At 49.7% G+C, this 11931-nt stretch overlaps 1 protein-coding gene across 5 annotated transcripts in view; it reads right to left on the bottom strand.

Moving 5' to 3' along the window:
• Positions 1-363: 363 nt before the first annotated feature.
• Positions 364-11931, bottom strand: part of RAP1GAP2 (RAP1 GTPase activating protein 2) — a 276085-nt gene continuing 264517 nt past the window's right edge. For all 5 annotated transcript variants that reach the window (XM_054535352.2, XM_054535353.2, XM_054535356.2 and 2 more), the window contains 6 exons: positions 8078-8191; positions 7719-7833; positions 7114-7240; positions 2355-2431; positions 1853-1891; positions 364-905 (listed from right to left, as the gene is read on the bottom strand). In XM_054535352.2, coding sequence (XP_054391327.1) covers positions 1883-1891; positions 2355-2431; positions 7114-7240; positions 7719-7833; positions 8078-8191 — 442 coding nt within the window. In that variant the 3' untranslated portion in view covers positions 364-905; positions 1853-1882. The remainder of the gene's footprint in view (positions 906-1852; positions 1892-2354; positions 2432-7113; positions 7241-7718; positions 7834-8077; positions 8192-11931) is intronic.

Raw genomic sequence — 11931 nt, 5'->3', positions numbered from 1 at the left:
TTTCCTCAACCAACAAGCAGCATCCCAGCACTGGCTCCTTTGCTCTCCCTGAATTCCTTCTCACTCCTGGCTTCCCACCCCTTTGTGGGAAAAATATCTTCTCAAAGGGAAAAGACTGCCTCGGGGCTGCCCCTCCCTCCCCTCACCCCGCAGCAGCCATAATCAGGAGAGACTGGGTGGGACCCAAAGTCCCTGCCACAGGCCAGGAAGTGTGCAGCACGGTCCCCGCCCGTCCAGCTCTGGCTCTGAGCTTGAACTGGCTGGAGCCCCCCTCACGGTACACTGGCAGCAGGGGCAGGGCAGCCCTGGGCCTACGTCAGCAGATGGGAAAGGCGTTCAGCACAGAAGCAGACGGTTTAGAGCTCCAGAGATACGGGGGCAATAGTGCCGAATTTTATCAGGATGGCCTCAAGGATGCTACGAATCTTGGCTCCTGGGAACATGACGCCTCCACCACCGACTGCGTTCCTGGTAGTAAAGCCTGCCACGTTCAGGAAGGCACTGCCCCCGTGGCCAAGACCCTCACCGAGGCTCTGCTCCCACCCCCAACTCTGTCTCTGAGGCAGACCAGCTCCCCAGTCACTGCTGAGCTCCCCCCAGATCCCCCTTTGCCCAATACTTTTCCTCTCCAGGATGAATAGGATGATAAAGGACCCGGACATCACACTGGGAGGTCAGGAGCAGGAGGAACCTGAGGAAGGAGGCCTCATCCAGAGATGGGAGGTGCTGGGAGGGCATGTAGGTGAGGGCGGAGGCAGGGCTGTGGCCAGACTGGGACACCTGGACCAACAGCACATCTGTGGGCAGGTGGCCGGGGGGCGGCGGGGCTGGGACTGTCAGGGTCGTGGATGGCACTCCCAAACTGCTGGTACAGGAGCCTTTTCCAGGACAGAAGAGGGGCTTCCCTGAGGAGACAAGGAGGAGGGAGGTGATGAGCGAACATTCTGTACAGGAAGGAGGGGACGATGCGGACGTCGGGAGGAAGGGATGGGGAACGCGCCTTCCCATGGCTACAGCTCACTGGATACACTTAGGAGCAGGAGGGCACCCGATGTAAGGGCGCCCCACCTGGCGTGGCCTGAGAAGCTGCACATAGCCACGGCTTTGGTGGGCAGTGGCGTCCGGAGTGCGTGACGGGAGCCGGGGGTGAAGGTCCACACGCCCATTTGTCTTCTGCTTTTTCATAAATCAGGTTGAACCTAGAGTGGGTTTGGTTGTACCCCTCCCATTGGCTCCAGCTGTGACTCTGACCCCTGGAGCCCCATGTGGGGAGAGGGCTGGGAGCTCAGATGGGTCTCTGGTGACTTCCCCAGCAGAAATTCAGGCCTTGATGGGGGCGAGCTGGACCCATGGCCGCTCTGCTGAAACCACGTGCCCCCTCAAAGCAGGCAGGGGCAGAGGCCTCCTGGGGTGGTCCCTCACAGTGCTGACTCCCGGCAGGGAGGGAGAACACACCTCAGCGCAGGGCCTCCACCAAAGACACAAGGAGGGAATAGCTGCCTGAGGGCAGGGGAGCAAGGGAGCACTCAGGAACTCCTCCCTCCTGGGTCAAAAGTGGGCTTGGGCGACTCCCCTTCTGCCTGCGGGAACCAGATCCCATCGGTGGAAGGGAGGCCTATCTAGTACGTCTGGTCCAGTGTCACTGGAAACCCCCTTCCCATCCACACACAGGCCATCTGCCCCTCCTTCCCCGTCGCAGGTCTTCAGGGGCGAGGAGGAGACTCTTTGGACATCCCCAGCTGGTGGCATCTCTCCGGCCATTCTGAGGTTATAAGGCCGCTAGTTCCCTGATCTAAAAGAAACACACGTCCCCCCTCACGGCCACAGTGGGACAAACATTCACTTAACCCACCTTGGACAGGCGAAGGACTCCGCTTTCACATTAGTGACCCTGTTTCAACAAAAATCCATACAGGAGTTTAAATAACCAGACAGCAAGTCCCCTTCCACGGCAGCTCTGTGCACTCAGCTCTCAACAGTCTGGCGAGCTCAGGAAGGGATTCGGGACCCCAGGAACCAGCCCTTCCCACCTCACAACTGGGCCTGGAGCTCTCGATAGTCTGGAGAGCTCAGGAAGGGACTGGGGGACCCAGGAACCAGCACCTCCCACCTCACATCTGGGCCTGGCCATGTCCAGAGGTGTAGCTCTAACTCGGGAGTTGTGGCAAAGGTGGCTGGAACCCCGAGCCACGGCCTGCACCCGCTGGAGCCAGACCTCCCCAGAGCTTCCCTGCCTCCTTCGGGGAGCCCCCTCTGGGATGTCTGAACCCTCTTCCTCTGGCCTGAGGAAGGAAGGCTGGGCCTCTGCAGGAAAGTGGAGTGTGGGGTGTGGGAGGCGCTCACTGCATCCTTACCGCACCAGAGCTGGCATGGCTGAGCTTGTCAAAGCGGAATTTCAGGTTCGATCTCGGGGAGTTTCTGCTTTTGGCATCTAAGAAAAAGAAGAAGGGCCATGAAAGGAGGGCGGAGCTGTGGAGGCCCCTGGGGCTGTGTGTGGGGACTGGCCAGGGACATGAAAGGAGGGCGGAGCTGTGGAGGCCCCTGGGGCTGTGTGTGGGGACTGGCTAGGGAGGCCAGGGGAAGGGGGCCTCCTGCCCTCCACCAGGACCAGGCACCCCAGCTGACCTGTGCCAACCTACGAGAGCCAACTCCTAGATTATAGAATTGTGGTGAGCGGGTTGTAAAACTCAGGCCATTTTTTAAAGTTGAATTATATATAAGCTTACAGTTCAATAAATTATATTCAACAGAGGTAATGAATACTTGAAATTCGTCACTTCCTACTTATTTTTCTCTGTTTTCCGATTATCTGTGCTCTTACATCTATTGTACCCATGTGGTAGAAACACCCTAAAGATGGTGGCTACAGTGTATCTTCTTCCCAATTCCACGTTCGAGGACATCACATCAGTAGCTTGAGATCAGCCACGACAAGTGTACTTACACCACAGAAATTGGTACATGCTACAAATCATGGCTTGATTGATTGTTTTGTTGTCTAGACTTAAGGAACTAATAGAAAAAAATTTACATTAAACTTCAAAACATGCTGTGTCTGCAGCCATTACATTGTGAATAGCACAAAAGAAAACTGAGGAAATATCCTTCCGGGGTTTGAAAACTTTTCTCCGATACAGCAAGGAAATTACTCATGTCACTGACAAATGAATGAAGTTCTCTTAATACAAAATACTCATGGCTGGGCGCCACGAGTGTGTGTGTGTGTGTGTGTGTGTGTGTGTGTGTGTATAATATATATATTATACATATGTATATGCATATAACATATACGTATATATAATATATACATATACGTATATGTATAATATACGTATATACGTATATTATATATATGTGTATATACATATGTGTATATATTATATATGTATATATGTATGTATATATGTATATATCATATATATGTATATATAATATATGTATATATATGCATATGTATATATAATATATGTATATATATGCATATGTATATGTATAATATATGTATATATAATATATATGTATATGTATATGTATAATATATGTATATATAATATATATGTATATGTATATGTATAATATATGTATATATAATATATGTATATGTATATGTATTATATATGTATATGTATAATATATGTTTATATAATATATGTATATATAATGTATATGTATAGGTATATGTATAATATATGTATATATGTATATGTATAATATACGTATACGTATATGTATATGTATAATATATACGTATATATGTATATGTATTATATATGTATATATAATATATGTATATATGTATATGTATATATAATATATGTATATATGTATATGTATATATAATATATGTATATGTTTAATATATATGTATATATAATATATATGTATATGTTTAATATATGTATATGTATATGTATAATATATGTATATATAATATATGTATACGTATATGTATATGTATATATAATGTATATATGTATATGTAATATATATGTGTATATATAATATGTACATATAAAATACTTATTAACAAACATGGTAATATCAGTCCACATTCATGTCAGAATTACACACGTTCATCACCTGTAGCCTTAAGTTGGCTACAGATAAAAAGGTGAAGCAAACACCACTAAAAGCATTCTGTGAGAATCAGCTGGACATATGGGACTTATGGTAAAGAATATTATCTATCTCGTATTTGTACACTGGGTTTGACATTCATCGTATAATAAAATTCCGTAAGTGTGTGTGAGTGGTGGCAGAGCCCGGTGTCAACATTTCCCGCTGTGCCCCGCTGGCAGGAGGGCCACTTGACTTTCTGGCTGTCCTCTGGCCGAGGGTATCGAAAGCTTAGTGCAGCCTTCCTGGAAGCTGCTGGCTGGTTCGTGGTGCTTCGAATCGAGGAGTTCCACCCAGGGCTACGACACCTCTGTGTAACCTATCAGTCCTCTTCTGTGCCCCAGGAAGCCCAGGTAGGAAATGACCATGATCAGATATGTGAGATTATAGAGACTACATGTCAGGCCACCTCTCCCCACTCCGCCCTGCCTCTCCCCAGACTCAGCCAAACCGCATGAAACCGGTTCCCAGATCCCGCCAAGCCCACCCTGATCCAGTGGGTACCAAGCACATCTTTCGTGGGCTGGGGGTGAAAAGCAGCCCATCGGGGTTAAATACTATGTGGAGAAAAGGTGTGTAAGAGGCAGCATCACTGTGTGGTGTGGGAAGCGCCAGCCATAAGTCACCAGACCCGCTCCAGGTCCCTTCTGCCCTTGGTGACCTTCAGCAACCTGCAGAGACTCTCTAATTCCTTTACTCAAAACCTTCCTTACTTTGATATTTATTCAACACCAAGTGGGAGCCAGGCTTGGTTACAGATTCTTTCATTCATTCCTTCAATATTTAAGTCTTATTTAAAAAACAAAACAAAACAAAACAAAAACATCAGGCCAGGTGCGGTGGCTCACGCCTGTAATCCCAGCACTTTGGGAGGCCGAGGTGGGAGGATCACAAGGTCAGGAGTTCGAGACCAGCCTGGCCAACATGGTGAAACCGTGTCTCTACTAAAAATACAAAAATTAGCCGGGCATGTGGCACATGCCTGTAATCCCAGCCACTTGGAAGGCTGAGGCAGGTGAATCACTTGAACCTGGGAGGCGGAGGTTGCAGTGAGCTGAGATTGCACCATTGCACTCCAGCCTGCGTGGCAGAGTGAGACTCCATCTCGAAAAAAAAAATCAGGGAATTTGTATTTCCACCCCCTTTTACAGATGAGAAAACTGAGGCTCAGAGAGGTGGACCTGTCAATGCTACAACCAGATTTGAACCCAGCTCCGCAGCTGCCCAACCGCAAGGGGCTGAATGAGAGGAGGCACGTGAACTCTTCCACTCCCTGAGAAACACGCGTGCAAAGGGTCACTGGCTGTGGAATCACGATCTTCCCTTCATCTCCGAGCCTGCAGGTTCCCTTTGCAACACCCCTTCGCTGTGCGAACCCCAGGAATGTGTTGGCTTCAGCCACCCTGAAGGCCTGTTGGCCCTTCCTGTGTTTCTACGATTGAGACTAGAGTTTTTCAACCGAATGTCATTTGGGGTGAGAGAATTCTTTGTCTGATGTGGCTGGGGGGCTGTCCTGTACATTGCTTATCAGCTTCCGTGACCTCTGCCCACTAGATGCCAGTAGCACCCTCCAAAATTGTGAAAATTAAAAATGTCGCCAGACATAGCCAGACATCCACAGGGGAGCAAGACTGCCCCCGATTCAGAACCGCTGAGTACACTATTGTCTCATTCCCATTCTTTAACCAACACCGAGGTTAACAGTTCCAGGCCTCATACAAACATGAGCTCCTTTCATCTTCATACAACCAACCCTCTGAGGCAGACACAACTCTTCCCCTCCCTTCATTTTCTGCTTGGAGAAACTGAGGCACAGAAAGGCTTGGTGACTTGCCCAATGACATGTCTAGTAAGCAGCAGACCCAGGATTTGGACCCAGGCTCAGAGTCCTGTGCTGCCCTTACGAGGGCAGAGACCCGCAGCACTCACCCAGCAGTGCCCACCCACCGCACAGGTCCACCTGAATGGCCCTCAGGTGCTGGCCCCCCACCCTCTCCCCAGAGCTGGCTCCCCTACTCTGCCCAAATGCAGGGATCACAGAACCCCAAAACGCCCCGACTCCTGCTCTCTCTGATCCCCTGCTACTGAGCCCGTACATTTTACCTCTTTGATCTCTCCTGAACCGAGGTGCTTCTGCCGCAGCTCCCCCTCCCTCCTCTCCTCTCCCCTCCTCTCCTCTCCCCTCCCCTCCCCTCCCTCCCCTCCCTCCCCTCCTCTCCCCTCCCCTCCCCTCCTCTCCCCTCCCCTCCTCTCCCCTCCCCTCCCCTCCTCTCCCCTCCCCTCCCTCCCCTCCTCTCCCCTCCCCTCCCTCCCCTCTTCTCCCCTCCCCTCCCTCCCCTCTGTTCCTGCTCCCCACTAATCCATTCTACACTCAGCAGCTGCAGCAACCAAAATGGACTTTCTCAACTCCAGATGGTGCTTCCCTACTTAAGAACCTTCAAACACTCCAACAGCTAGCAGAACAAAATCCTCACCAGGGGCCCGGGGCTGACCCGGCCTGTCAACACTCCGGCCTCTCTTAGGCCTGGCTCTGTGAACCCAGCTGCCGTGAACCACGTGCAGTTCCGGAATACCCACTCTCTCCTTTCCTCTGGGCCTTTCCACATGCTGTTCCCTCCCCCGTACCCCTTCCCACTCTTGTATTATCAAGACCCCTGACATGACAGAGGGGCCCTGGAGTGCTGGCAGGTGGGGAGAAGGGCTAATGGAAAGTGCTCAGCTTTCCCACCGCCAACCCCAACTCCTCCACTGTGGGATCCCCCACAAGGCCTTCAAGTCTCTGCCTCAGTTTCACAACTCTCAGTGTAAGAAGAGCTTAGGAACTTGGGTCTCTTAAGGCTGATGAACAGATGAGGCGGGCGCACAGAGCGGAGGGCCTCACAGCTGGGAGGAGGGGTGGAAACTGGCCAGTTCAGTGTGGCTGGGGCCCTGCTAACAGTGGACAGGGCACAGCCTGCCCTCCTGGCGACGTCACACACACCACCAGATGCCACTGACCTGTGGGACTCCGGCTCATGATGATCGGGGTGGCAGCTGCCCCCAGGCTGGGGCTCTCACTGCTCGGGGACGGGCTGTAGACAAACACCTCCTGCTTGAAGGGTGAGGTTGTGGATGGCTGGCTGCCCTGAGGAGAGACGCCGGGTGAGCGAGGCCAGCCACCCTCGGCAGCTGCGCCCACACAGGCCTGAGGCAGCCCCCACAAGCCCAGGACAGCCGCTGCCTCCCGCTCCCCACTTGGGCCTGCTCTTTCTTTCCTGCTGACTTCAACCCTGGTTCCAAGCTATCCTGCTCCAAGAAGGACCTTTGACCCAGCCCCCTGGGGCACTGGCCACTCACCACTCCAGCCAGGAACCCCAAGGCAGGGCACCATCGGGTCTGGCCCCTGCCCTCTGCTGCTGCTATGTCACTCCGAGAGAGAGGTCCCCTCACCCGCTGCGCCCAGGGGGTGGTGATGGCCAACGAGCCCACCTCTCGTTTCCATTCTTCCCCTTTCCTCTGCAAAGACTGAAGTGGGCTTCGATCCACAGTGCTGTTCTAACGCAAGGAGGGTGGCTGGCTGACGCCCCAGAGTGCCTGCCCAAGGGTGGACAGGGCACACCTACCCCACTGTCGCCCTCCTCCATGGCCTCGCCCTCCCCTGCAGTGCTGCTGACGCTGCTGGTGCTGGAGGAGGAGCGGGAGATGGCGCGGCCGTTTTCCTTCAACTTCATGAAGGGCCTGCAGGGAATAGGAAGTGAGGCCATCCCGGGTCACATGCGAGAGCCCTCCACCCCCAGGGTCCTCCCCGGGACCGATCTGAGCCTGTCCTCTGGCGGCTCCCCACGCCCCCATCCATCGGCCTTTGTGTTCTGGAGAGTTCCAGAGGCAGGAGATGGTCACTCTCAGCAGGCCAGGAGGCAGAGAGTGTGTTCCAGAGCTCCATGTGGCCGAAGCTGGCCTTTCTCCACCCTCACTCTCTTACTTCTCCTTGTTGGGGCAGATTTCCGGAGAGCTGGGATTGGATGAGGTCTCAGACTTTATCTCCTGAGAGGAGTGTCCACCATCCGGGGTCTTGGGTGTGCTGGATGTGCTGTCACTGAGGGAATGGAAATGAGGAGTAAGGCCGCGGAGACAGCCCTCAACCCCCACCCCATCCACGGCCCCAGGCAGAGCCTCTCTCAGCACAGTGGGGGGCGGTGGGGTCAGAGCACCCCCGCCAAGCATCACTGCCTAGACGTCCTTTCCCACCTGAGTCCCCCAGAGATGGCGGCACATTACAGGGTTTCCTGGTCCCTACAACAGGGACTACTCTAGGTTCATGGTGAAGTCCAGAGCTGCCAAGCAGGAGTCCTGGCTTGATGGCCTCTAGCCCAGATCTCTCTCACCCAAGCTGGCCATCACACCTGGCAGAGTTATGGGTCAAGAGAGGGCCCCGTGGGGAATGGAGCGGGGAATATGGCGGAGTCTATGACATCCGCCCCCACTGCAGGAACCACCCAATACACATGGACTCCTGGGAAGTCCCAGGGGGCCGTCCTTCATATAGACTAGAATACGAGCTCCTGGACCCATATGAGGAGGCTGCCCTGGGAGCTGGGAAGCAAGGGGTACTCTAAGCCAACAATATCCTTCTCCTTTAGTGTAACAAAGACCATGGGCAGTGCCCACAGTGCTCCCTGTGCTGGCTGTTGGGGACAGGATGGCCGTGTCCTCAATGCACTTTTTTGAGACTGAGTCTCGCTCTATCACCTAGGCTGGAGTGCAGTGGTACGATCTTGGCTTGCTGCAACCTCTGCCTCCCAGGTTCAAGCGATTCTCCTGCCTCAGCCTCCCAAGCAGCTGGGATTACAGGCGCGTACCACCATGGCCAGCTAATTTTTGTATTTTTAGTAGAGATGGGGTTTCACTGCGTTGGCCAAGCTGGTCTCGAACTCCTGACCTCAAGTCATCCGCCCGTATTGGGCTCCCAGAGTGCTGAGATTACAGGCGTGAGCCACCGCACCTGGCCGTCAATGTACTTTTTAAATAATAGTGTTCTTGAGACAGAATCTACATACCACAGAACTCACCTATTTAAAGTATACAATGCAATGGCTTTTAGTTTATTCAGACTTGTGCAACTATCACCACCATCTGATTTTAGAACACTTTTGGCCCCCTAAAGGAAACACTGGACCCATTTGTAATCACTTCCTAGTCCTCTCCCCGTAACTCCCACCCAACCCCTAAGCCATCACTGTAGATTGGACTCTTCCGGACATTCATGTAAATAGAATCATATAATATGTTATGGTCTTTTTGTCTGGCTTCTTAACATAATGTTTTCAAGGTCTGTCTATGTTGTAGCTTGTATCAGGACTTTATTCCTTTTTACTGCAATAATATTCCATTTTATGGATAGATGGCGCTTTAAACATTCATCAGATGATGGACATTTGGACTGATTCTGCTTTGGGCTATGATAAGTAGTGCTGCCATGAGTATCTGTGTACTAGTTGTACTAGTGGACTCATTTTTTTTCATGCCTACTGTTCTCAACTCTCTTGGGTATACACCTAGGAGCGGAATTGCTTGGTCATATGGTAACTCTATGTTTAACCTTCTAAGAAACTGCCAGACTGTTTTCCAAAGTAGTTGCACTATTTTACATTCCCACCAGCAATGAACAAGGGTTTCCATTTCTCCATATCCTCTCTGACATCTGTTACTATTTGACTTGTTGATTAAAGCCATCCTAGAAGTGTGAAGTGTCTCAATACACTTTTGACGAGGTTGCTAATAACATCCTGTCAATCTGTCCAGGGGTTTGGCTCACTGTGCTGGACTTCTCTGTGTGCCTGACACAGATGTCCTCTCTTCCTGGAATTTCTCCTCCTCTGGCTTCAGAGACTCCATCCCCTCCTCCTCTTCTCCTATCTTTCCTTCCCAGTCAGCTTCACCACCTTCCCTTCTCCACCTGCTCTTAAATGTGGTGCTCTACTCAGCCTCTCTGGTGGACATATTAATTAAGCCATCGTTAATCAGTACCTCTACACTATTGGTTCCCAACTCTCCTTCTCTAGTCAAGGCCTCTCACATACCATGGAATACTATGCAGCCATAAAAAAGAATGAGTTCATGTCCTTTACAGGGACATGAATGAAGCTGAAAACCATCATCCTCAGCAAACTAACACAGGAACAGAAAACCAAACACTGCGTGTTCTCACTCGTAAGTGGGAGTTGAACAATGAGAACACATGGACACAGGGAGGGGAACATCACACACCAGGGCCTGTCGGGGCGTTGAGGGCAAGGGGACGGACAGCATTAGGACAAATACCTAATGCATGCAGGGCTTAAAACCTAGATGACGAGTTGATGGGCGCAGCAAACCACCATGGCACATGTATACCTATGTAACAAACCTGCACGTTCTGCACATGTATTCCAGAACTTAAAGTATAATAATAAAAAAAGTAAAATAAAATTTTTTAAAAACCTATAACTCTGACCACTCCCTGGACATCTCTACTGTTGGTTCACAAAAAACTCCCATGCACAGGTTCCAAACAGAGCTTTTCATCCTTCTCCATAACCCTGTCTCTTGTCCTGCAAGCCCTACTTCAGAACATGGTGCCACCACCCAGGGATATAGGCAGACAACCTGGGAATTTGGAAGTCAACCAAATGCCGCCCTTTCCCTTACAAGACTGTGAACTTCTGGAGGACAGGCTTATATGTTTTGTAGCACTTGTCTGATCATTCAGCACTGTGCTCAGCACATGGCAGCCACTCAAGAAATGCTGGTTGCTGAAATAAAGAACAAATGGGCTCACCAATTAAAGAATCAGAAAGACATCAAAACCAGACAAGGATACAACAAAAAGAGAGTTACAGGCCAATATTCCTGATAAACACAGATGCAAAAATCCTCAACAAAATATTATCAAACAGAATTCAACAATGCATCAAAAAGATCATTCACCATGATCAATTCACCATGGGATTTGTTCCAGGGATGCAAGGATGGTTCAACATCCACAAATCAACAAATGTGATACATCACATGAACCATACAGAACAAAAACCACATGATCATTTCATTTTCAACAAAGGTGCCAAGAATATACATTGGGAAAGGACAGTCTCTTTAGTAAGTGGTGCTGGTAAAACTGGATAACCATATGCAGAAGAATAAAACCAGACCCTTCTCTCTCACCATACATAAAAATCAAATCAAAATGGATTAAATCCAAGGCATGAAACAAAGAAACTCCTAAAAGAAAACATTGGGGAAATGCTTTAGGACGTTGGTCTGTCTGGGCAAAAACTTTTTAGATGAGACCTCAAAAGCACAGACAACAAAAGCGAAAATAGACAAATGGGATTACATCGAGTTAAAAAGCTTCTGCACAGCAAAGGAAACAATCAACCAAGTAAAGAGCCAATCTGCAGAATGGGAGGAAATATTTGCAAACTATCCATCCAACAAGGATTAATAACCTGAATATATGAGGAACTCAAAAAAATCAATAGCAAAAACACAAATAATGTGATTTTTTTAAGGTCAAGAAACATGAATAGAAATTTCTCAAAAGAAGACATACAAATAGCAAACAAGTATATCAAAAAACATTCAACATCATTAATTACCAAGGAAATGTAAATGTAAACTTTTTTTCACAGACAACCATTCTCAACTCTCTTGGGTATATACCAAGGGGCAGAATTGCTTGGTAATACGGTAACTCTATGTTTAACCTTCTAAGGAACTGCCAGACTGTTTTCCAAAGTAGTTGCACTATTTTACATTCCCACCAGCAATGAACAAGGGTTCCCATTTCTCCATATCCTG

This window comes from Pongo abelii, chromosome 19 (genome assembly GCF_028885655.2).
Source record: "Pongo abelii isolate AG06213 chromosome 19, NHGRI_mPonAbe1-v2.0_pri, whole genome shotgun sequence".
NCBI lineage: Eukaryota > Metazoa > Chordata > Mammalia > Primates > Hominidae > Pongo > Pongo abelii.
This window is presented reverse-complemented; position numbering and strand designations above follow the sequence as displayed.